The following is a 27,656-nucleotide window of genomic DNA, read 5'->3' as shown; positions in this document are numbered from 1 at the left end:
TTTTCCGTTCCTTTTCCCATACGTTTAAATGTCTATGTTTTGTCTTTCCCGCTTATTTTTTCAGGTTCTCTCCCATCACCATCGACAGCATGACCAGCCTGGTGGGAATGAACATCCCCGGGCACACCGGCACCGGGTGGTGCATCTTCGTCTACAACCTGTCCCCAGATTCGGACGAGAGCGTGCTGTGGCAGCTCTTTGGGCCGTTCGGCGCCGTCAACAACGTCAAGGTGATCCGAGACTTCAACACCAACAAGTGCAAAGGTTTCGGCTTCGTCACCATGACAAATTACGACGAGGCGGCCATGGCCATCGCCAGTCTCAACGGTTACAGGTTGGGTGACCGCGTCTTGCAAGTCTCCTTCAAGACTAACAAGACCCACAAGTCCTGAACTCGAACAAGGTAGAAGCAGTCGCTCGGCAGCCGCAGCTGCGTTCTGTCCGCTCCAAAAAGAACCCCCACCATCCCCCACCTCCACCCCTCCCTTTAGCCCCTTCAGTCACCATCATGACCACCTCCCAAACTGGAACATAAAGCAAGCATCCAACCCAATTGAACTAGAAATGGCTTATATCATAACTTTGGACCTATAAGCCAATGTTGCCTAAGTATTACAAAAATGAAGAAAATGTTCCTAAGTTTTGGGGAAGTTCCTGAGATAATGCAGGCTTCTCTTTGTTGTATATTCTTTCTGTTTGTTCTGGTTGCTAAAATGAGTTTTCTCTTCTGTCTAAACAGTAGCAAATCCCCCCTAACTTTAGAGAAGAGAATATCGTTTTTAGACCACTGTCTCGATTGAGGATTAGCTTTTTCTTTTATATATCCGGATCCACTGTCGTTATTATCCTGTACCTCCCAGTCACTGTCGGGAGGGGGCTCTTTTTTAACAATTGGTCAACCAACCACTCATTCATTTATAGTCGTATTAAAAGTTCCCCTTATTGATTCTAGATGGGATTTCACACTCCCACAGATTCTGATGTAGTAAGGTTAAAAAAAGACTTTCTAACATTGTTTTTGTTTTGTATCGCAAACAAAACATAACGTCTTTCCTCACAGGGAGATGGGGTACGGGGGTGGGGGATGGGTTAGCTTTCCTGAAGACACATTAAGTAATTTAAGAAAATAGAAAAAAAAAAATAACACTGTTGCCAAAGAGAAGATCTCTTTGCTTGGAAAAAAAATGTGTTTAGAAAAAAAAAAGATAAAAATAAATAGAAAGAAGAATCTATTTTTATAAATGATAATTAAAATAATAATTATTGAGAAATTTTTACAAGAATCTGGATTTGAAAAAAGAGAAAAATATTTTGACTGGCTAACTGGGAGGGGAGGGGGGGCGCCACCTTGTCTTGTCGTTCTGCCATGGTACTTTCTAGGCTCAGCGCTCGTTGTTTTCCGAGGAAGCCACGTCGGCGGCGGCCATTTTCTAGGCGGAAGGTTTTGTGAAAAAGTCAAACCAAGGCGGGTGATTTTGCTAATTTTTCACACATGTACTAGTGCGTGATTATTGAATACCCACAAGGGAAGGGAGAGGGGAACCATCCTTATCGTCCAGAGCCCAAAGCAAGGAGACCCTTTGTCTGCTTCTTTTCCTGTTATTGTCAACAGTCCGTACGGGCTATCAGTACCTAAATATATGCACATCTATCCATTTAGAAGGCATACTATACATGATATTGTTTCTCTTTGCTCTGCGTTTGTGTGCAAACTTCCTTTTAGCGATCAACAGTAGGTGCTATACTGCATTATTCACATATCTTAAATATCCGAGTTGGTTGTTCTATGTGTTGTTTCAAAAAAAATACTATGTTGATGTTGGCATTGAATTGAGCTTATTTGATTATTGTTGGCCCAAATAGTCCGGTGAGACTATTTTGTTGCAGAAAAACAGATCAACACATTTGGGTAGTGTAAAAAAAAATATTTAAAAAAATCTATATAAATATATATTTAAAAAAAAAATTTAAATCACTGAACAAATATAATTTATTTCTTTTGCCTTGTTTCTTTGGCTTGCTGGCTTTTGCGTTACTTGCCGAGCGTGAAGCGTTTGTCCAAACTTACCGATGATTAGCTAGTTCCTTTAGTCTAGATATTTGTTTCCTGAAAAGGCGATCTATGACTACTGTGTCTTTCTTTGCTCTGTACAAATAGATGATCTATCTATATATATATCTATATATACATAGTCTACATTTGTTTTACAATATCTACTGTACTATCTGAGTTGTCACTGTTCTTTAGTTGGAGCTTGTCTTTTTCATATGGCAACTTATTATGAAGTGGTGGTTCAGTTACTTAGAAAAACTTGTGAGGAAACTGTTCAATTGTTGTCATGTTGCTTGTGGAGAAAAAAAAAGGTTTGGATTAACTTTATGTTACCTACCGCGGCAAAAGAAACCGAACAAAAAGCTTTGAATATAAGTGTATTTGGATTTACTTATCTATTTTATTTCAACTATTTATTTTTCTATTTATTTGTATTTATTACGTATTTATGAACCACTTAATTTATCTGTGTATTTATGTATTTATTTGGTTTCATTGTCTGTGTTTTTGCGTGATTCTGGTACAGGGAGGGGGGCGTTTCTGAGCTAAAGGGAACAAAGCGACTAGTGGAGAAGCTCTTCCAGTAGTCCACTGCACTGAGAGAACTTTTAGTACGTTTGTGCTTTGTACCAATATATCAAAATGACCATATAAAAAAAAATCTAAAAGTCAGGAAAACTAGAAAAAAAAAAAGTGTCTGGAGGGTCAGGGAACGCTCTTCCCTTATTACTAGAAACAGTTACTCGCTATGCATAACCTAGTTATTAATAGTTCAATTTGCTATTGCTTTTTTCTTGTCTTGTTCCAAATGAAATCTTTAGATCTTTTCCAATGAAGTTTAGTCTTAATAGAATGTTATAAACAGTCGTTCTGGTTCAATATAACCTGTGATAAGTTTGTGTAGTTCTCTAAAGCCACTCCGTCCACACCCTCCCTCCACTTACTACCGCTTTGTGATGAAACCTTTATGCAAAACTGTACGTCTGAAAGCATACGTCTGCGTATTTACTGTAACATTCAACTCACGGAGGCTCGGGCGTGTCGACGTTATAACGCCCGCTCTGTTTTGAGGGTCGACTAAATTGGTTTTCGAGACTTCTTTTCAAGTTTTCAAATTGCGTCATGTTTAAAAATAGAAAACTAATATACTGAGGAAGTACTTCGGAGGGATGAAAAGGGATTGTACCGATTCTATATTTTATATACTCTCATATGATATATATTATATATTTTGAAAGGTAAAAGGTAGGGTTTCAGACGTATAAATATATAGAATTGGATTCTTTTGTTACAAAGCATGAAGGACGTGTGCGTGTCAGTAAAACGCACGCATCTCATGCGACATCATTATTACCAAATGCGCCGTCATACACACAAACAGACCCCCTCATGCCTCTCGTCGCCGTAACGGCATTGTCGGGGGCTTGAATTTATGCAACGACCCCAGTAGAATGTTGTTCTGATGTGTCACTTGCCTACACTGTATGACCTCCTGATATGCGTGCCTGTGTTCCGCCTATGTGTGTGTATGAGTGTCTCCGTTTGGGTGTTTGTTTACACCGATCACCCACAACATTATGACCGTTTGCACAGTCTAATGAGATCCGATACGAGAGCTGTATCACATATTTGCCCTTTAATATCACAATTTTAATTACATAAAGTTTTTGGTGTTGCATTTGGACACCACTATTCTGGAAGGTGCTGTCCCTTAAATCGCAAACCTGCTTTTTCCTGGTCTGCTAAATCACTGTTTAACTCTTTATCAGGCAAGTGACTACTTTTGGTGGTAACCACATACATGGACATCACACGTATATACCAAAATGTTGATATTGTGGCCTACTTAGTATGACGCAAAATGTGATGTCCAAATATGTCGACCCCAGGTCTCAATATTGTTTTTATTATGATGATGATTAATTATTGTATTTTTAACATTACTTCATGAATAAATGTAAAAAAATAAATTCAAATAGTTCAAAAATATTAATAAAACACAATTGATTAAATTAATGTGAAAAAAATACACACTGCTTAAGGTCCTAAGTAGCACTTTAAAGTTGACCAAATTATATAGTATTTAACTATTTGCCTGCCATTGACAATTTTTCTTTTGCTGCCACCATGTAGCATCCAAAGTCAACTATGAAACTTTTTACTGATTTTTTGCTATTCAGTGCAGGTCGGATCGAAAGACATTCTGCTAACAGTACACGATAGTCAGAGGTGGGTAGAGTAGCCAAAAATGTTACTCAAGTAAGAGTAGCGTTACTTCGAAATAATGTTACTAAAGTAGAAGTAAAAGTAGTCATCCAAAAAAATGTACTCATGTACAAGTAAAAAAAAAATGTATCTAGTGAAAAGGATACTCAAGAAATGAGTAACTGCTTATTATTGTTAGATTTTTTTTTAAACAATGGTATTTTTTTTCTCTCAGCACAAACTTATCTATATGAACTGTTGTTATAATGATACTGTACAATAACACATTTCATAGCCATATTAAGCCAAAGAAATACAAAAAACAAAAAAAAACAAAAAAGTCATTGAATTCCAGCGAAAGAGAACAAAAAATGAAGCATTATTCGTTTAAAGAGCATGAGTGCCCTCTAGTGGAGAAAATAGTAACTAGTTTGAATAGTGAATAGTTCCTTCATAGTTACTAGTATGAAATTTAAAAGAATCATATCTCCGGTTTTCTGTGGCAAAATAAAAACTGGGGGAGAGGTTTAAATCTGTGCATTCGAGTCATGTTAAGGGCAGTGCTCTACTGTATGTCAAATACTACATTTTTACAGTGCTTTAAAGACACCACGTGATTGAACAGGCTGGTGTGATCAGAACGGCAAGCTTCCGTCAGATTGGTGTAATGGAGTCATGTGATTATTGTTGCGACGTCTCATTGGTGAAATTGGTAGAGCTACTCTTGGCATCACTGGTGAAAAAATAATGATTCTAATATGTAGAATAAAGAGGAAAAATGTAACGACTCTTCCGTAGCCCAAAGTAGCTGGGTAAGAGTAGTGTTTTTTTCTTCACAAATCGACTCAAAGAAATAAGTCATAAGTATGGCTTAGTAAAATTACCTTTGAAGTACATTTTCCTCAAAATGTTTCTCAAGTAAATGTGACGGAGTACATGTAACGCGTTACTACCCACCTCTGACGGTAATCCAAATACTTGGTAAATTACTGCATAAACCCTCACCTCAGACAGTTTCACTTCAAGGTTGGTATTCTAGAATAGTGTCAATCATGACCACTGAGAAAAAAGAAATTACCACAAAGTTGCAAACTATATTGTTGCTGCTTAACCCAATACCGAACAAATGGAGTAGGTGGGGCCAATGTTCCATAAGTGATCAAAATGATTGTCTAAGTGTTTTTGTAAACAAAGGACAGTTGGTAAAGACTTTTTAAAGGCAAACATGGCACATGGTTTTTTTGGGGAGGCATTTTCTAAGTGACAGTTCTGAGATTCAGACTAAAAACCCAATTTTCCTGAGTATGCATTGTGTGTTAGCATTTTGTCTCACTTAACGAATTCCAAAAACCTGTACGTATCTCCATTGAATATGCATAATTATTCCTCTGTGTTATGTTTTTTTGTTTGTTTGTTTTTTTGTTTAAATCTTTCCAGCCGTTGACTGGAAACCAAAATGAATGAATCAAATACCTCTCTGAATATTATTAAGTAAAATATGTAATAGAGCTCTTAAATCTGATAACATTCGATTGTTCTGACGCTCATAATCATGTGGCAAGTATAGGTGTGTCCTCCTGTGTGTGTGGTGCAAGTCATGGGGCTGTGTCACCTGGCTCCATGTCCCACCCCAGTGGCTCCCACCATCCCTGTAGCGCCTTATAGTCGTTGAGTGGCAGGCTGCCGGTAGGAACAAGGCAGCCAGTAGTGGAGGAGGGAAGGTGAACAGAGGAACTCGGCTCTTCTTCTTGTCAGTTTTCTTTTCTTTTTTTCCCCTCCCGAGACGTGTTTGTTTACTATCTGAAAAAAAAATCTATAAAACAAAATCCTAAAAGACAAAAAAACGAAAAAAAAAAAAAAAAAAAGTTGGCAGAGCCCGGTGGATTGTGGCTCTTTCTCTCTATCTCTCTCTCTCTCTCTCTCTCTCTTTCTCTCTATTCTCTACTGCTTATGTTATTACTTAACAATTATTAACAATGATGATGATTATTATTATGATTATGGTTATTATTGCTATTATTCTTAGTATTCTTATTCTTATTATTAATCCAATTACTGCGATGAATGACTTCATGTTATCCTTGCTAGTTTAGGTCATTTCTGAAACTGGAAACAAAATAGAAAATCTTGCTGTAAATGTTTGTTTTTTCTTTTTCATAAAACTGTTGTGTTTGAATTATTTGTACTTTTGAATGTTGGGACAATAAAATGAGGTGTCAAGAGCTCGGAGGTGTGGTTTTCAAGTGATTACGTGCACACACACAGATTCACGCACTGATTACTACAGCACATTGTTTTGTTGTTGTCTTGACATTGAAATACACTTTTTTTTCTACTGATGATGAATGATTTTTTTTTCTTTTTTACTTCATATTTTCCTCCTTCAGAAGAAAAGAGAGGGAGAGGAAGATTATGCCAGGAGGCTGAAAATCACTATTCAAAGAAGAACAGACAAGGCAGTAATGTACCATAATGACACCTATAAAACCTAAATCACACCAGAGAGTATTACTGAGCTTGTGGAGGAAATGATGGCTGTTAGAAAATGATATGTCCAGACACACTTGTCTTCCCTTTCGCTTTGTTAGAAACTTAATGACCTGACACTCATCAAGGTCGATGCCAAAGCGGAGTCAACTTGAGTCCACTTCCTTCAGGCTTAGAAAGCTCCAATCACTTAACATTGAAGACTCATTTGAACTAAGCTTGTACACTAGAAACCTAGCAAAAGTGTTAGGCCTACAATTTAAAGCTAGCGTTATTATTATGCCTCTTAATGGGTATATTTACATGGACAAAATTTCTTCAATCCGATTAGCGTTTCGGATTAAAATTAGGATTGGATGCACTGTGTTCATGGACACTAAGAATATTGATCCAAATAGGTCTTGCGTGTTCATGCATCACAACGTCCGTTGGAATAAAGTATTTCAGTGTGCGCAGACTGATTGGCTGCGTTCATGTGGTGTCGTAATCATGGCAAATACTGTAAGAAGTTTAAGCCCCTTTCACATACACCTGAACACTGTTTAAACGGGCAGGCCTAGTATGTGAAAGCAATTTCCTGGGTCGAATGACACCGAGATTACGTGGACATTTAAAGAGTCGCGTCTTAGTATAATGTCCGGGACTTTCTCGGGAAGAGGTGTGCGTGAAAGCGAGCGTTACACATTCCTGTGTCACAGCACGATGGCTGATGACGTAAGTATCATGGCGGGCCATCGTGACTTCCTCTTTTTTCGCAGTATGATGAAAACATAGACTTCATAATATTCATATATTATGAAGTCTAAGTTTTCGGGGGGCGGGGTCGATTAATAGGGGGCCTATCTCCGTCAAAGCTGACCGATTGGAAACACAGAGCTTTTTACGTTGAATATTCTTGTGAATAAATGCTTAAATACTTGAATACTTTATAGATATATGTAGAGAACGGTCTAGATTCTTGGTTAAAAGCAACAAAAAAAACAAAATAAAAAACCGGCAGTTAGCATTTATTTGACATAAAAATGTCTAATGTGCTGCTAGTCTTTAAGCCACTGTGGCGCCGCCTTATCACCACAAAGAGGTTTTTACGTTGAAAATTCTTGTGAATAAATGCTTGAATCCCTGAATGCTTTATAGATATGAACGTAAAACAGTCTCGATTCTTGGTTAAAAGCAAAAAACCTGGGCAGTTAGCATTTTTTTACGTAAATATGTTGAATGTGCTGCTAGTCTTGAAGCCATTGTGGCCCCGCCTTATCACAACAAAGAACTTTTTACGTTGAAAATTCCGAAAAAACAGTCTCGATTCTTGGTTAAAAGCAAAAAACCGGGCAATTAGCATTTTTTATGTAAATATGTTGAATGTGCTGCTAGTCTTGAAGCCACTGTGGCCCTGCCTTATCACAACAAAGAGCTTTTTACGTTGAAAATTCTGAAAAAACAGTCTCGATTCTTGGTTAAAAGCAAAAAACCGGGCAGTTAGCATTTATCTTACGTAAATATTGCGAATTATGACGGCAATGCTGAAGCGGTTAATTTCTCCTTTTGATCTTTTTTCACAAACTTTCAAAATGCTTGCATGGTATGAAAAATATAATAATTACCTTGAATCCTCGAACAAATCACTCCTGTTCTTTCCTGTTTGTAAACGGTACAGCTTTCGTACTTTTCCAACCGAAATCTGGCGTTGGATCGCTGCACATGTTTGAGAATAACTGCGACTGACTTCGACCAACTGAAGCGGAGTGTGGGACGGCCCCCTACATGAAGGCGTGACGCAGTGTCTGAGGATGTGACATGTCAATATCATTATGAAGTCTATGATGAAAAGCAGTAAACAAACATTGCAATTATCAACGTAGCCAGCTGGAAATAGCTAAATTAAACTGAAAGCATAACGAAATTAAATTGCTACTGGATCGGAAGGTCGAGGAAGAGAGTCCATCATCCATCTTTGGAAATGTGTTTTGTTGCTGATGTTAGGGTCCGTAACTGCGGAAACAAGGTTTTACCTCAATGCAAAAAACAACGGAGGGACGCGTCCAAGGGTTTATTAAATACAAACAAAAATACACACAATCGCAGAAAAAGGGGAATAACACAATGGGGCCGTGACAGTAGGTTGACGGGAATCAATAATTCTACCCTAAGAGATTAGCAGAGAGCCGATAAGACGACAAAACAAATACACTCAAATTACAGCACAACGTAGGGCATTTCAAAAGAAGGGTGGCAGACAAACAAGCTAGCAAATGCACGAAATTTGAGAGTACAAGGTGTCGAATGCCGCCCAGCAAGTTAATATCTCGGCATCCTTCTCTTGGATCGCCTGGGCTTAAATACAGTCTTGATGAGCTTGAACTGGCTGCTGTTACGACATCGGGAACGCTCCCAAAACCGGCTCTGTAACAAAATACGATTTTACCAACATTGTGACAGCTGATGCCAACCAAAAATTACGTAATGTCCGAGTTTAAAATTTAGCCAGCAGCCCTCCCCGTACAGAGAGTGCTAGTGGGCAACACGGGACAACTCTGTGAAAGTGTCCAACCCACGTCATTCCCAGGATATCTCTACAAGCGTGAAAAAAATGACGCAAGTAAATCCTGCGTCACCTTACACGGGAATTTACTTGGATATACAGTATTTGTGAAAGGGGCTTAAGTTTTAAAAAAGATTTATTGTCACTGTTATTTGCACGTTTTGCGTGACTAAATATATCAGAAAAAGCATTGTTCAGTCCATCTAGACCTGAAACGATAGTGTTATTTCGTGCATTTTTCCACAGTCAACTCTCTCAACATCATATCTCGTATAATTTATCTCCTCCCTTGTATATCTCCAGCAATGTGTTCGTCTCATATACTGTACAAATCAGTTAAGTCTTGTGCAAGTTGCGCCTACCCTGTCTTCTGCTCGCTCTGTTTCTACTAGCTTCTGAGCATAATAGAAACACATATACTGACGTCACAGGTAAGGAGGGTTTGTTCCAAAATTTTGGAATACATTGTTTAAATGCGCACGGATCGGATTATCAATCAGCATAAACCACCTTTCTCTTTCGGAATGAAATTGTGATCAGAATGCGCTGGATCAGGTTACAATATTCCGAAATGGGTGTGTACATGAAGCATTTTTATTCCAACCAGGCTTTTAATCCAAATAAAAGTGTCCATTTAAACAGACCCAATGACTGATTACCACATACAGTGGGCGTGGGTTAAAATCTGGGCTCCAGCCTCCCTCTGAGGAGTTTGCATATTATCTGTGACTCTTTTTGCAATTTTTAAAAATGGCAATTGTCATTAAAGCCCTAAATAGGCTCAGAGTAGTCTTTTTTTACCATATTGGCCCGGATATAACACGGTGTTTTTTGCATTGAAATATTTGAGTCTTGAAAAAGAGGGGGTCATCTTATATTCGGGCCAATACGGTATTTAGAGGGACCTCGGACTTAAAGACTTGTAGGCTCTAATAAGCCACAATTGTTGTAATTCCTTCTACGCGGCGAGACGTCCAACACATGCGCTCATTGGTTAAAAGTGGCGAGTATGTTTTTATTGAGACTTTTATTACCTTTTTATTATCTCAAAAATATCCAGCACCTCTGCGACCCTCGAGAGGAAAAGCGGCGTGGAAAATGAATAAATATATTCAGCGTGTGTTTCCTCTCATGCTTTTATGCATTGTGTTTTCTTGTGGTAGCTTTAAAGCAGATTGTTGATCTGTTGACCACATTAGTCACTTAGCATTTAAACCACCCTTATTTGATATTACTATGTTTAAAGCTGTAATGTGAAGTAATTTCATAACATGCCAAATAGGGTCACAATTAAAGTAATTAAACATTGTCCAACAAATAAAGCATGAAAAAAATAATTTATATGTTGTATATTTGACAAAATAATCGCGTTTCCGAAGTTCGAGCCTGAAAGGGGATGAACCCGGAAGTGATACGTCACACCGAGAACAGCGATGGCAGCGCTCCATACGGCCGCCCTACAAAGCCCTTCAAACAATGCTTCAAACAGCGATATAAGTGATAGATCAAGCGCAAGTGAGGAGACCCAAGTTTTTGAAGAGTTGGAGGAAGAGGAGGAGGAGGTTGGAATTTTATGTTGGATCGTACATGTATTAGCCAGACGCTAATCAGGATGCAAACAATGTGCCCAGACTACCTGACATCGAATGGAGACAAGACCCATCGAGATTACAAGATTGGTAAGATATAGGCTGTTATTATTTTCATGATTTGAAGATGCAGACATTTGCACATAATTTTATGTTTTTGTCTATCTGATGACATTGTTTAAAAAAATAATAATCAGACTGCATGTTCATTTTGGCAGATCCGGCAGCGCTCATGCATATAAAATAATAATATAAAAACGTTGGGGGGGGAGATGAGTCGTTGATGGCTTTCTCCACTTTATTGTGGCAACAATAAGAAAACAAAATAATAGCGGACTGCCGCCACATTCGACCACAAAGTTTTGCTTGTCGCTCATCTCCGCCTCGCCTCGTACTACCAGCTATTACTACTTCCTGGGGCTAACGGCAGGAAGTGGCGTCTAATGGCGTGAGGAAATGTAGTTTTTTCACACAAGCAAACAGATTACAAAGCACCACTTCAGTGTTGTCCCGAGACTACATTTCCCATGATTTACTGCGGGACTTGAGCTGTCAGCGTTCACATTTGACAGCATTCTGCCGCGGTCCTCCTCGCCAGCTGTTAGCTCGCCAACTGTTGCATTTGATCACTAGTCTGATACACTCCCGCTTTTTCGGTGAGCTCTTTTGTGTTTATTCGTTATTGGATCGTTTTTGTTCACCACTGTAAATAAGAGCACTGAAGCAAGAAGGGGTAAGTCGCCATTTCTGTTCAACCCGTTTTCTCCTGTTTTTTTTTTTGCGTAAGAAGCTAGGTTAGTGGATGTCTTTTCTTCGTTCTTTTTCATGATCAGGGTTTAGTTAGCGGTTGGGGTTCAAGTGTAGATTCCTTTTGTTTGTTGCTTTGGCCTGGGCTTACCCTGAAGCCGCGCTTCATCTATATTTTGTACATATTGCCTTGAAAGGTGGAAAAGCGCTATATAAGTATAACACCATTTACCATATTCATTGCGAGTTTGTTGTGTAAATTTTGTGCCACTTGTGAAATTGTGTGCCTCGTTTTATGTTACGCCCTTCGCGAGCCGTCCTTGGGACGTAACACTATCGAACACAACAACAACTATGCCACGACTATTGCCACGAGTTGGCTTTCGGCTAACGTCGCTAGCTTCTACTGTACATTCCACAACAGTTGGCAGCTGTGCTTTGACAAAGTCATCCGTCATCTATCCAAAAATCACACTTACTTTTTGGCTAATCCTTGATCATAAGCAGACCGGTTAAGGAAGCAGGCATCTTCGAAGTGTTTGCAGCAGAGAACACTACTCGATGATGGCGTGAAATTCATTCGCTTCGTGCGAACGAAAGATGTCCATTTACGTGCCCTGCTATCCTTTGGCCACTCATACAACTTTTTGTTTGAGTGAGAACAAAACATCGCCACACACCACCGTGGCATCTTAGCGAGAAGCAATGCAACAAACAATACTGTTCTATGGCGGACTTCCCTCGCACTTCCCGGTGTGACGTAATTTCCGAAGATTTCCGAAGATTGCCGAAGAAAAGCATTTTCGTTGTCAGGGGCGTTGCTATGGGTTAAACAAATAATCTGGAAGGGTTGCGTTAAAAAAAAAAAAAATGAAAATATGCTTATAATTGTTTAGCCATTGATATTATTCAAAAACATGGTTGGCCAACCTTAGTTCACATTTCCCCTTTAAGTATTTTCTTAAGGCATCTTTAGTATATTCTGTCTATATGCATCTAAACAAAACAAGCTGAAAGCAGACGGTAGTACTTTGGGTGTCAAATTTGCCTCTTGTAGGACTTTTCACCGGTGTAGCACATTTTGGCAGATCACCGTATTTTTTTTCCCTACTCAAATCTCGTCTCATCCCGTCTTCTCGGTTCATTTTGCTTTTGCTTCTTGTTTTGAGAAATATCAACAGTGCTGTCATGCTCATTAATTAATGTTCCTCTTGGGTTCAAATTGAAAGGGTTGAACAGATGACATGTTTATGTCGCTAGCTAGAATCATACTCTAGAAGTCCGACAGCGTAACCATGTGACGTCACCGCCCTGCGACGTCAACAATGGCGACCTACTAGCTAAACTTATTTTTACAAATGTATAAAATCGAAAACATCAAGAGGAGTTTCAATATGAAATTGTTTTAACTCATAATAAAGTTTATCTTTTAAGAACTACCAGTATTTCTATCTGTGGATCCCTTTAAAATGACAATTATTTACTTGTTCAGTCTTAAAAGATAGTAAGTGATAAAAGACAGTCGCTTCATTATTAGCCGTTGTGTTTCATGGCATTTTTAGGCGACAGCAATTCATTCATTTTAATTTTATGTTTATTAAATTACATTTTGCAGACAATGTAAGACTATGAATGATTTAAAAAAAAAAAACATTTTGGGTGGTAAGAAAAGCTGGGTTTAAATAATGAACCTGTAAATTTGGCTCCAATTGGCCAACGACCAGTTCAGGGTGTACCCCACCTCCTGCCCAATGTCAGATGGGGAAGGCTCCAGCACACCTGCGATCCTAATGGGAAGAAGCTTTACAGATGGAGGGATGGATGACCCTTAATATCAATAAACAAATTCCAATGTGCTTGTAAAAACATTTAAGACAGTTTTACAATCATGACCCTCCGAGGGAAAGGCTAACTACAATATGGTTCATGATGAAAATGAGTTTGTCTCCCCTGCTCCAGAGGATTCCAAGTATTTTTGTCTGGTTGTTTCACTGTCATGATAGTTGCTCGCCTCGGATGATCGCTGGTAGTAACGTGGATGACTGCGCTAACTGTGCTTGTCTTCAGACGTACTGGCACTACCAGTGTCTTAAACCCATTATTCAGCGGATAATTGTTAAGAACCTAATGCTGAATGTCCAAGCCCGTCGTTTTGTGTTATTTGAAGAATGATGTGGACTGCACTGTCAGTTTCGCTTGCTTGTTAGCCAGCTACTGTAGCTAGGTAGCCTCTGACAGGTTTGCTCCTTGTGAACAAAATGTGGGTTTTAAAGTGCGTACGACAGGATAAAAAAGTCTTAAATAGCATTCTTAGGTGAATTAGTGTCATATTTTGAACAATTCGACTATATACAACAATTTGGCAAAGCGCAGATGACAAGAAATTAGTCTTTTAATCCGCTTTTTAGCCACGCCTACCATTATAGGGCTCTAGCGTCCCCAACAGGAGGATGACGTCGGCAGGGTCATGGTTTCATATGATTTAGAATTCAACCCATTGAGGGGGAATTATTCAGAACGAGGAAAATGCGACAAAGAGAGCTTCAAAATGTCATCATTTCAGTCTCACTACTCCAGTATTTTTACAGCATTCTTTTTATCGAATTACTTTTCCCCAATGCTAAATAAATGGTATGGTTATGACAAATAACAGTCTTGTGCTAAATGGAATATGAAATAATAAAAATGCATTTATTCAGTACGACATGGCAAAATTACTCTATAATGGTCAACACTGTCGACTTCTCCTTTACTTCCGCACCTCCCGAACCATATTTTATGCCACCGTAGTTAGTCAGGCTTTTGTCATTTCCCTGCCCCGGTTTTGGAGAATGTAAACAAACCAAGAGGCGTGACAGCTAGCCGACATGCTAACCCGAACAGAGTGACGTCTCAAAGTCCTATTCTTGCTTTTCGTTGCAAAAAAAAATCACACAAAACTAGCCCGGACATATCACATGTTGGCGGGGTTGTCGATTGTGTCGATTGAACAGGGCAGGATGTGTCTGAGAACTTTTCTACATGTCCATCCATGATCAAACGTAAATAAATGTTTAATTTGTAATCGCTGTATTCACAGCTATTTTTAACACAAAGTTGCAATTTCTGATGGGGTTGAAAATTTGACAGAACACCGGGCACACGAAGTAGGGCAATAAGCAGAGTAAAGAGGGGGGTGTGCAAACAAGCCGCCGGTCGTCACCCGAGTGACATTGATGGTGGACAATCAGCCACAAATTCCCACCTCCGTATTAAAACGTGCAATGATCCCAGTATATGACATAATACAAAATACGATGTTTACCCACTTCCTTTTAAGTCCAATGGTCCCACAGTAGTAGGGCTTGTTTTGGCCAATATCCGCGGTGAACGGGAACCTTTTGAAACCCAAAAAGGCTCACACACATCTCGCTGCTGCAGCATAAATTTTCTACAGCAGTTTGGCTGGCGTGATGCGAAAAATAAACGAATTAATCTGCAAAATCAGATGAATCCGCAGTCCATCTGCATGCTATAAAGCAATGCTATATTGTGAGATGCTGACCCGAGTGACATCACATTCGCATTCGTCCTAAACCCGAGACTGAAACCGAAAGTCACTCAGTCACTCATTTTCATAGCGTGGGGTTCAAAAATTGAATATACAAAACGATTTCTTCCACACACATCGAAGCGGTCCATTTCATTCAGGAGCATAAAACACCGCGTGAAATATTAAATAAACATGATTTTTGGTGTCATACACACTTTAAGTGTGTAGTGCTTTTATTAGGGCTGTCAAACGATTAAAATCTTTAATCGAGTTAATCACAGCTTAAAAATTAATTATTCGTAATTAATCGCAATTCAAACCATCTATAGAATATGCCATAATTTTCTGTAAATTATTTTGGAATGGAACGATAAGACGGATATATACATTCAACATACTGCACATAAGTACTGTATTCGTTTACTATAACAATAAATCAACAAGATGGCATTAATATTATTAACATTCTGTTAAAGCGATCCATGGATAGAAAGACTTGTAGTGTCATGTTCTGCTCCTGGTCAGATTTTGTGTTGTTGCAGAACCAGCTGTGGGGCGTTCCCGACATCGCACCTGCAGCTAATCACTGCTAATCAACAATAGTATAAAGACACAGGCGATCCACTGGAAGGACGCCGAGATATTTTCCTTGCTGGTCGCCATTCGACATCCTCGTATTTGAGTAGCTTGTTAATTGTGTAATTTCGCCCCTGCCGTGGGTTTTGGTCGCCTGTCGCTTTAGTTTTGTATGCCTCTACCTTGTGCAGGTACGTGAGTGTATTTTTGTTGTTTTATTGGCTCTCTGCCTACCACCTTGGTTTGCCCTCGCGTTTGTATATTGATCCCCGTCGACCTCCTGTCACGGACCCTTTTTGTTATTTCCCTTTTTACCGCGATCGCGTGTGTTTTTGTTTTGTATTTAATAAGCCCTTGTACGCTCCCCTCAGTCGTTTTTTGTCTGTTGTGAGTCCAACCTTGTTGCCGCGCTCGCGGACTCCGACATGTAGTTCTTAAAAGATAAATGTTAGTACAAGATAAAGAAATTTTATATTAAAACCCCTCTTAATGTTTTCGTTTTTATAAAATTTGTAACATTTTCAATCAAAAAATAAACTAGTAGCTCGCCACTGTTGATGTCAATAATTACACAATCCTCATGGTGCTGAAACCCATGAATTCAGTCGCACCCAAGCGCCAGCAGAGGGCGACAAAACACCAAAAAAACACAAGTAACAAGTGGGCATGACACTGTGCTGTCATTTTAATCTGTTTGAGCGGGGCATGTGCATTAAATGCGTCAAATATTTTAACGTGATTAATTTAAAAAATCAATTACCGCCCGTTAACGCGATAATTTTGACAGCCCTATTTTTTATCCAAATTTCTTAGAATTGTTTTTTGAAGACAATAGACCCCAATCACGTGACGTCACAACCCCGCCCCCCTGACTGGTGCCGCCATATTGTCCGTCAGCTCATCGTGTTTACATATTACCGCTACGTACATTCCTCCTATTACTGCATGTTTTTCTGCTTGTCTAAGGAATCACCGCCTAGTAAACGGACCCAAAAATCTTCCTGACAATCGTTAACATTGATTAATCAAAATGGTGAAGGCATGTGTGGCGGTTGGTTGCAGTAACAGAGAAGATAAACGGTCATTTTAGTAGTTGCTGTGTGCCCATTGTTAAAAGGGCAAATCTCTAAAGCAGCACGGTTTGTTTATCTTGGTCCATGATGCGTTTGTGTCGACATCCATCAGACAGCGGCGAAAACATCAATATGACGCCAACACGATCGCAGACATCATCAGACAGAGACTACGAAGCTCGTCGCCACGGTCGCGCAGCAAGAAGGTGAGCGAAACAACAGGTGTTGTGCATAAAAATAGCCGCCCTGCGTGAAATGTCCCCCCTGACGGGAGCGCCCACACAGAAATGACTTTCTTGTACCGTGAATATATATTATTTTACTCTGCTTGAACTAATAAATGTCATACCTGTGTAATTGTCATTGGGATATGGTCGTATAAACCTGTAGACTAATACAGAACAGCAGCACACAACATCTGTTCAAAGATGGTTATGTGGCCCAGTCCACAATTTGTTACTAAAATACAGTACTAATATTTTGTGGAATTTAATTATTTAAAACTGATCTTACAGTCGTAAATCCATTACTGTAATGCGTCCATGAAAACATCTAATGTTTTCACGTCAATAAAGCGTTATAGATAAGCGCTCCCGTCAGGGGGGACATTTCACGCGGGGCAGCTACTTTTCGGCACACACCGGCCCATTGTCGATCAAGTTTCATTTTATTTATCGTGACAACGGTGACGCTCAGCAAATGTCGGTTTATATTCGGGCCTGTGCCGATTTTGGGTACCCGACTCCTCATCCTTGGGGTGGTGTGGCTCAGTGGTAGAGTAATTGTCCCCCAACCCAGAGGTTGTGGGTTCGATTCTCCGCCCTGATGAACACGTCTAAGTGTCCTTGAGCAAGACACTGAACCCCACGTTGCTCCTGGTGCTGCGTCACCAGTAGGTGGATGGTGAGATAGTGTAAAGCGCTTTGAGCGCCTTGAAAGGTGGAAAAGCTATATAAGTGTAACACCATTTACCATTACTCATCGTGACATAAACTGGAGTATGATTGGAAATTTTGTGGTCTCAGGACGAGCTCTGACGCACGGGACGGGACCGGACGGGAGGAAACATCGGTTTGGGCATCAAATATGGATCTGGCAACTTGATTGACCGAAGCTTTTCCAAATAACGGCTTTTATGCAACAAATCCAATGAGTTTACAGCGTCTGAAAGCACCGGGACTTCCATAATTTGCAAGTGAATCCACCTTTAGAAACTAAGATCATTGACAATACGGACACACAATGACGGATAATATGGCGGCACAATTCAGCGATCACGTGATTGTGTGACGTTGGTGATTGGGGTCTATTGTGTCTGAAATCAGGCAATGTTTATTATATTTGTCACTGTAATAAAGCAAGTGTTTTTAGCGTGTTTTATATAACTTCTTGCAGGTGTATCTTGGGGTGAACGCCAACTCACCTGCGAACAGAACAAAAAAGTTCTAAAGAACTCGTATGAATGTTACTAAGTAAAATAAGGTTTCATGAAGGCAATTCACAAAACACTGTAAATGAAGAGGCCAAAATAAAACACACAGCACGGGAGGCTGCTCGCCTTGTTCCGTCACCTGCTGCAACCATATGATACTGACTCTCAGCTTCTATATAAACGACTTTTCATCTGCTTTGGTGAGAGCGAATAACACCCGCTCCGCGGTGTGAATGTCAGCATCCTGCCGCGCCGCGATGCAAAAGGCAGCTCAGCCAAATGACAAGCGAGAGGAGGCACAGTCGGAAGCATATTATATCATAAGGAGCTCCTTGTCTTTGGCAAATCTTCCCTAGTCAAATCTGCACTGGGGGAGCTATTGTTTCTTTCCAGCTCCCCTCGGTACGCTCTGACGTTAACGGCGTTGCTCCTTTCACCCGTTTTGTCTGCTTCTCTGAATCTGAAGACTCATAACTTCAGTGCGTGCTATTTATTAAAAGGTGTGCGTGAGAGCTAGGCCCTCTTTTCCTTCTGTTCAAGCATGCACACACGCAGCGATCACACAGATTGTTTTATTAGCCTTTGAGACCACGTTTCCTTTGATCCGTGGCAAGCTGCTCTTTATATCTTCAACAGTCTTTAGATAACTTATGTGCTTTGTTAAATATTGTTCAGCTCATACAGGATTTTGGAGGAATTGATTGATTGTGTTCAACATACAAAAATGAATAACAATTTAGTAGGGACTAGGGAGTAAAGTATTCCAAAATCTTAAAATCGAAGAGGATAAAGAATACTGCACAATATCTGTACGTTTTGATTAGGGCTGTCAAAATTATCGCGTTAACGGGCGTTAATTTTTTTTTTTTTAATTAATCACGTTAAAATATTTGACGCAATTAACGCACCCGCTGGCATATTGCCTCAAACATTACAATGAGGCCGTTTATGGACATTAAGAGTGAAGAGAATGCCACCGACCGCTTGGGGGCAGCGCCGTTCCATACTCATGTTATGTCTTCTAAACGTGGGAGAATTAGTAGTTGTGAGACGTTTATGCTGTATTCACAATGCAATGCAAATTGCTATTTGTGCTCCACACATATTTCGGTAAGTTTTCTTTCTTTTAGTGGCAATTATGTGTCTCTTGTTTTATTTTGGGTAAGATATGTACAGATACAGTGGGGAGAACAAGTATTTGATACACTGCCTTTTGGCAGTGTATCAAATACTTGTTCTCCCCACTGTATATGTTATACAGTAAAGGCGAGTGGACACAGGTGCGCCGTTTATTGGCATAAGCTTCTCCTTCACAACAAACATAAGTATCCTTTAATGAAAGCACAACAAAAATAATATTTCTATCTCTCAAAAAAAAAAAAATGTTCTCAAAAAGAAAAGCACTTCAGTCTATAGTAATGAGGCCCTATTCTGACACACAGTTAAACAACAATGCTAAATAAACTGGCATTCCATATCAATTTAGCTATGCAAAATACACGTAAAACTTTTCACTCTATTTTTATTATTGTTATTTTTATTCTTCTTATTATTATATTAACTCTACTTTTGATTGAAATTTTTACAAATGTTATAAAACGAAAACATGAAGAGGGGTTTTAATATAAAATTACTATAACTTGTAGCTATAACATTTATCGTTTAAGAACTACAAGTCTTTCTATCCGTGGATCAATTTAACAGAAAGAATGTTAATAATGCCATTTGTGGATTTATTGTTACAATAAACAAATACAGCACAGTATGTTGTATGTATATATACGTCATGTGTCTTATCTTTCCATTCCAACAATAATTTACATAAAAATATGGCATATTTTAGAGATGGTTTGAATTGCGATTAATTGCGATGAATTACGATTAATTAATGTTTAAGCTGTAATTAACTCGATTAAAAATTTTAATCGTTTGACAGCCCTAGTTTTGATATATTTTGTCTAGGGCTGTCAAACGATTAAAATTTTTAATCGCGTTAATCACAGCTTAAAAATTAATTAATGGTAATTCATCGCAATTCAAGCCATCTATAAAATATGCCATATTTTTCTGTAAATTTTTGTTGGAATGGAAAGATAAGACACAAGACGGATATATACAGTACATTCAACATACTGTACATAAGTACTGTATTTGTTTATTATAACAATAAATCAGCAAGATGGCATTAACATTCTGTTAAAGCGATTCATGGATAGAAAGACTTGTAGTTCTCAAAAGATAAATGTTAGTAGGCTACAAGTTATAGAAATTTTATATTAAAACCCCTCTTAATGTTTTTGTTTGAATAAAATTTGTAAAATTTTTAACCAAAATTAAACTAGTAGCTCACCATTGTTGATGTCATTTATTACACAGTGCTCATTGTGCTGAAACCTATAAAATCAGTCGCACCCAAGCGCCAGCAGAGGGCAACATAACACACACAAAAAATACAAGTAACAAGTAGACATGACACTGCTGTCATTTTAACCTGTTTGAGCGGGGCATGTGCGTTAATTGCGTCAAATATTTTAACATGATTAATTTAAAAAATTAATTACCACCCGTTAACAACATAATTTTGACAGCACTAATTTTTACATTTGTTTTGTCACATTTTAGCGTATGTTTAATTATTTGATAGTAAAATTTTGTTTTTTAAATTTAAATCTTTATTTAATCAGGAAAGAAAAACTATTTCCCATCAGTTTGTAGTTTTTGGCAGCCCTTTTAATTTTGGTCTTAGTCTTAAATAAACAAAAATGAATAAATAAAATACTTAAGTCTTAGTCATATTTTTGTCATTTAGAAATGTGTCTTCGTCTAGTTTTAGTCAACGAAAACTCGTCTAGTTTTAGTTGAGTTACTCAAAATGTTTTCGTCGATAAACTTCAAAAGTTTTATGAATAAATAAACAAATAAAAGGTTTCCAACAAATGAACATTGACAGACGAGCACATAAATGTAGAGTCTACAAGGACACCACCATCTGCGTGATGATAATACCCACTCAGCAGGAAAACAGTACATTATTTTCAGTGAATTAAACTCACGTGGACGCCACAAACTGTATCTGTTAAAAGTTTTCCAAAGTAGAAGTAGTAGTAGTAGCAGAAGTTCTGAATTTTTTACCTTCAGCTCAATGTTCGAGTTAGCATTGGTTTAATAAGTCGGTGGAGTTGATTTCAACAAATTCCGTGCAGTTTGTTAGTTATGTATTAGTTTCAGGGCTCCGGAGTGGCTAAGCTAGAGCGAGTCAGTCAATGGTCCTGTCATTGACGAAAACAATACTGTTTCCCTAACCTTTATTTTTAAAAACTACATTATTTGTAATTGACAGTGCAGAAAATTCTTAACCATGAATTGATTCTGATCGAGTTTCAGTTTTAGTCTGACATGTCAGAAAATGGGCATTGATGTTTTACAATTATTTTCTCCAAGTAAAAACAGATATTCTGTAATGTATTATTTTGATTAAAGAAAGATAGCCACTCTGTTTTCAGGGAGAATGACAAAATCGGAGAATACTTACATTTAAGATGTTTTCACTTTTTGGGGGGATACTTTGATTTTTTTAAAAGGTATCAAGTGTGGAGTATAAAATGTGTTGGGGGTTTTTTGTGGTGTTTGTGAAAACATGGTGTGACAAGAGAAGGCCCTTGAGATGACAAGAACATGGCCAGATGAAGTGCCCCTGCGAAAAGATATTGAATCCCAAGGAGCTCTAGCCAACAGGAGTGCTGTTCCGCAACAGCGATTTGCTCCATTCTGCAGTAGGCGTTCCCTCTGGAACACACACACAAACTCATCAGCAGGTGTCGTCATGTAAATATAACAATGGCAAAGAATGAATCACAGTTTTTTACCTTGTGCAAAATGACATCGCTTTGGCAGGATTAAAGCAGGTAAGAATAAGTTTGGCGTGTAGTTGACCTTGGATCATCTTGTTCTTGGCTCACGTGAAGGCAACGTTTTGGTCTTTTACAACTACAGGGTCACTGTGAGTGGGAGTCCAGGCTGGTGCATCAAACTCAAACCAGACAGACTCGGGTGCTCTCGTGAGAGCGTATATATTATTTACGCGCCATCTGCCGCTCTTGCTCGCTAGCATGTTTTCTGCTGCATGATGCACAAAATAGCTCAGTTCATCTCAGCTGCAACTTTTTGCACATGCAAATAAGAAAATGGTCCGTCTCAAGAGCGCATGCTGTGTGCGCTACCATGTGGTGTAACTGTACCCAAACTGATAAGCACATACAGTCAACCTCCATCTATATCATGGCTCAATGTTCGCACCATTGTAAGTTTTTAACTCATTTTCTACTACCCACCACAATGCATTTCTACATAATGCCAAACCATTTTAGGGTATTTTAACTGTTTTTAACACTAACAGGCAACAACAAACAAATAAAAGTATAGAAATAGGTACAAAGTTTGATAACACAATTCTTTCATTCTTATGTAGTCCTTGTACTGTATATACTGTAAAAAAAAAAATAAAAAAAAAAAATCCAATTTATTTCGTGTGACATAAACTATCATCAAAGTTCTTCAACTTTGACAAATAAACAGCTTGGAACAAGCATGCTTCATTTTAGATAATTTCACTAGACATCACGACACACACTGGCATATAACTGTCGAGACCGTTTTAGCGAGTCTGCGGTCAAAATGAAGATGTCGACTCGCTACTGCGCACAGGTGATTTGTCTTAATATTGCGCTCTCTACTCCACATTAGCACTGGTTGTGACCTGTCGCACCCTAATCTCACCTATCTTCCCTACCCATCTATTGGTTATTAGGTGTTAGGGGTGTGACAAACTATCAAAATGGTGATATATCGTGATACTTTGTTTCCCAAAAGGCTATCGATATGCTCCCGCCAAGAATCGAGATAATGTTTTGAAAACGTGTCAATGCCTAAAAAAAATAAATAAAAAGGAACCAACAAGTTGTTACCAATATCTTCCACCATAATAGTGTCTCAGTTAACTCTAAGGCTGCATTGACGGTGCACGATGCTCAATCCTTTTAGACTGGGGGTTTTCAGGGCATTTACAGGTCACTTGCGGTTCATTTTAGGGCATTTATTGGTCATTTCGTCCATCCCCCATGTCCGCCTCTCCACATTTGGTTCCAGAGCTTTTAGTCAGTGTGCCCCCCACCTCTGGAACTTCCTACCCCCTGATCTTCGCAGCATATCTACTAGAGATTATTCGCGATTCGGCCGTGGAAGATTCGAGAACGATTCACAAACATCCAAATTCCGATTATTGAATTACAGTATACCATGTAAAGTGGAAATAAAACACAGTCAGTGCGGTCTTCAGGACGCAATGAGGAACGGACCGAGAGTAAATATCATGTTCAACTCATGCCGCTAGATTAAAAAAAAAAAAAAAAAACAATACCTGATTGCGGCCATCGAGAGGGGTCTGGCTGCAGGCTGCAGCCAGACTCTCTTGTTCATCAGCCGCTACAAACAGCGCCCAGTTGCTAGTTGCTACAAACATACGGCAACATACGGATATGGTAGATATCACATATATCTAGAACTAGATGTGAAATGATAGACGACGGTCGCGTTAGATCATATACAAAGAACTAGATGCGAAATGACAGACTTTTCTGCGCTAGTAAACAGGCGCCATCTTAAAGCAGTAGACATTCTCTAGAAAGTTCTGTTGTAGCGAACCTAAATCGGAAAAATCTTAACTTTAAAACTTTCACGTTGACAGCAGACAGAAGGGAAATTATGGAATAACGGGAGCAATTTTAACAACTTTAACGGTTGATTCACAACATTAAATTAATTGAATGTAGTTTAAAGCTGCTGATACAGAATGAGGACTTGAGTATTTTATTTACTGTTTTTAACGGTTAACTTGATACTGAAATGGTAGTTTGTTTAGCCTGAGAGGATTTTTGAACAATTTTGGAACTAGTGTACAAAAAATTAAAAGCGGGGGGTTGTTGGAGCATCAATAATCGATTTATAATCGAATCGGAGCCTCTGAATCGTAATCGCAATCAAATCGTTAGGTGCCCAAAGATTCCCACCTCTAATATCTACCCTATCACTTTTCAAATCAAGACTGAAAACACACCTGGTTGCTCTTTCTTACCCACCATAACCCCTAGCTCTGTTATATCTTTACTTCTCTTTATTGTGCTTTTAATCTTTTATCCTTTTAATACCTTTTTTATCGTACTCTTATTCCGTGTCTCTTGTGAAGCGTCTGTGTGGTTTGAAAAGCGCTCTAGAAATAAAATGTATTATTATTATTATTATTATTATTATTTCCTGTTGAGTTTGAGTCAATTTCTATTCCTTTGGGTGATTCCCAGGTCACTTCCTGTTCAGTAACTCAATATAAACAGGAAGTGACCTGTAAAATACCCCAAAATCAACAGGAAGTAGCTGAAAATCAACAGGTAAATGACCTTAATTGCCCAAAATTACCTCATTGTCAGTGTCAGTGGCATTGGCTGCCACTGACGGCCATAAACATTCAATCCGTTTGAAGTGGGAGGGATTCGTTCATTCGCTGCCACCCTCCCACTTCAAATGGATTGGACGTCTACTAGTGATAAACTCATTCCAATTCACAGCATAAGCGTGTTTTTCTGTTTATTAGTTGTTGGTCAGAAATCATTCTTGGATATTCTACAAATGTATCGATGATCGTTGTATCGCCATATCATCAGATCATCGTTATCGTGAGCTTTGTATCGCAAATCATATCGTATCGTGAGATACCAAGAGGTTCCCACTCCTATTAGGTGTATCCCCTCCCTACGTGGTGTCTCCTCAGTAAAGGTAGTCGTAATGAAGCTTGCCACGTTACTAAGTAGCATATACTGTATATTCAATAATTTTTTTGGATCACTGTCCTCCGATCTTTTTTTCCTCTCTATCCTCTGTCCAGATGTATTTTCTGCAAAAACAACACAATATAAAAAACTATAAAGGGAGTAAACCGAGCTTGCCTGTGGCACATTAAAATATTTTCAGCATTTAATTACAGTCCTAATTACTATTCTGCATTTCGAAGCAGCAGAAACGGAGAAGGTAAAATGTTGAAATGTTCGTATGTCGAGCAGGATTGTCCCATAAAAATACATTATAATTCCATTAATTTGTTCCAATTGTCACACAGTGGTGAGGTTCTGTCGTGTCATGGTCATTTCCTGCTTTATTTTGTAAGTCTCAAACCTCCTTGTTTCAGAGCACTTGCCCTTCCTCTTGTCACCTAATCACCTATTGTTTCCACCTGTTCCCCATTACCTTCTGTGAGTGTATATATAGTCAAGCTCCCCTTTATTTTGTGCCAGAGTGTCACCCCAGCTCACTTCTTGCCCACAGCCATAGAAGAAAATCCGATCTTGAATCATTTGTAAGCATTTCTGAGTTTGTTTGCTACTTTGTGTTTTTGATAACGTTTTTGCCTTCCTTGGTGAAGTGATTTTTATTTTTTGAAGAAGAACCTGCCTTGTTTGTTTTTACCTTGAGAGAGACATTGTTGAATAAATCATTTTTGGTAACCAAGAAAACTCTGTGTCTGGGTCCTGCTGTAGTCCAGTTCTGACACCAATGCCCGAAAACCTACACTTAATCCTTAATAAATACTGCTGGTACTATTGCAAATAGCAATTACATATAGCAAAACAAAAAATTATGAATAAAATTGGAATAATAATATCCTAAAAGTAACAATACTGATAATACCTGTAACAAATCAGGTTCTAATGTGGCAGATGTGTTTTGCGTGGTGTACCTGAACGCACTGCATGGCTGACGTACCAGAGACTTGAGGGAGGACTTTTTACTTTATTGTGTTGCACAAGTTTTGAAATAAATGTTTAAAAACCTGACAAAGATGGCAATTTTTTTTTTTTTTTTGGGGGGGGGGGTTGTTACAAAAATTATAATTGTCACCCGACCCCAGATTAAGCAGTAGATGTTGTTTGGATGGATGGAAGGACGGATGGACCTTAATTTAAAATGACTGGCGAACGGAGGTCAGAGGAGGACTGTCGAGATTGTAGGCATTCTGTGGTCATATTGTCAAGCCATTTCACGAATGCGCACACCATACTCATATATTTTAATGGTAAACCTCACCTTTTCCTTTTTTTCACCACCTGCACTAATATTCTTGGAACCCATGTTGATTTCTCGCACAAGAAAATCCGCCGTGTGCCTGTCTTACGGCAAAACAAAGAAACTCATAAATCGCTGTCATAAATCGTATTTCGAGCATGTTGACGGATGTCAAAAAGATTGTGTCTCGAAGCGATCATATGCTGAAGTACCACTGTACAGTATAATAACAGTTCATATACAGTGGGGAGAACAAGTATTTGATACACTGTCAATGGGAAAACCCATCGGCAGTGTATCAAATACTTGTTCTCTAACTGCTTACAATGTTGGATTTTTTTTTTGTTAATAATGGTATTTTCTCAGCACAACTTAATCTACAGTGGGGAGAACAAGTATTTGATACACTGCCGATGGGTTTTCCCATTGACTTACACTCCGGCGTGACTTATATATGTTTTTTTTCTCTTCGTTGGGCATTTTATGACTAGTGCGACTTATACTCAGGTGCGACTTGTAGTCCGAAAAATATGGTAATGTTACTCAAGGAAAAGTAAAAGTACAGTTATCCAAAAATGTACTCAAGTACAAGTGAAAATGTATCGTTGAAAAGAACACTCAAGTGATGAGTAACACTGTAACTGCTTACAATGTTGGATTTTTTTTTGTTAATAATGGTATTTTCTCAGCACAACTTAATCTACAGTGGGGAGAACAAGTATTTGATACACTGCCGATGGGTTTTCCCATTGACAGTGTATCAAATACTTGTTCTCCCCACTGTAGATTAAGTTGTGCCGATGGGTTTTCCCATTGACAGTGTATCAAATACTTGTTCTCCCCACTGTAGATTAAGTTGTGCTGAGAAAATACCATTATTAACAAAAAAAAATCCAACATTGTAAGCAGTTACAGTGTTACTCATCACTTGAGTGTTCTTTTCAACGATACATTTTCACTTGTACTTGAGTACATTTTTGGATAACTGTACTTTTACTTTTCCTTGAGTAACATTACCATATTTTTCGGACTACAAGTCGCACCTGAGTATAAGTCGCACTAGTCATAAAATGCCCAACGAAGAGAAAAAAAACATATATAAGTCACGCCGGAGTGTAAGTCGCATTTTGGGGGACATTTACTTGATAAAATCCAACACATAGAACAGATCTGTCATCTTGAAAGGCAATTTAATATAAAAATACAATAGAGGAAAAACATGCTGAATAAGTGTACAGTGAATGAACAACGAAATGCGAATATACTGTCCTCACCAGGACGCTACGGCTCGGTCCTGGCTATACAGCGAGC

The 27,656-nt window shown here is 38.7% G+C and overlaps 1 protein-coding gene across 7 annotated transcripts in view; it reads left to right on the top strand.

Moving 5' to 3' along the window:
- The window catches only part of elavl4 (ELAV like neuron-specific RNA binding protein 4), a 180,157-nt gene extending 173,674 nt beyond the window's left edge, over positions 1-6,483 (top strand). For all 7 annotated transcript variants that reach the window (XM_057842258.1, XM_057842257.1, XM_057842254.1 and 4 more), the window contains one exon: positions 65-6,483. In XM_057842258.1, the coding sequence (XP_057698241.1) occupies positions 65-392 (328 nt within the window). In that variant the 3' untranslated portion in view covers positions 393-6,483. The remainder of the gene's footprint in view (positions 1-64) is intronic.
- Positions 6,484-27,656: the final 21,173 nt, after the last annotated feature.

Source organism: Corythoichthys intestinalis, chromosome 7 (genome assembly GCF_030265065.1).
Source record: "Corythoichthys intestinalis isolate RoL2023-P3 chromosome 7, ASM3026506v1, whole genome shotgun sequence".
NCBI classification, from domain to species: domain Eukaryota; kingdom Metazoa; phylum Chordata; class Actinopteri; order Syngnathiformes; family Syngnathidae; genus Corythoichthys; species Corythoichthys intestinalis.
The sequence above is the reverse complement of the archived record's forward strand: the minus strand, read 5'-3'. Positions and strand labels throughout refer to the sequence as shown.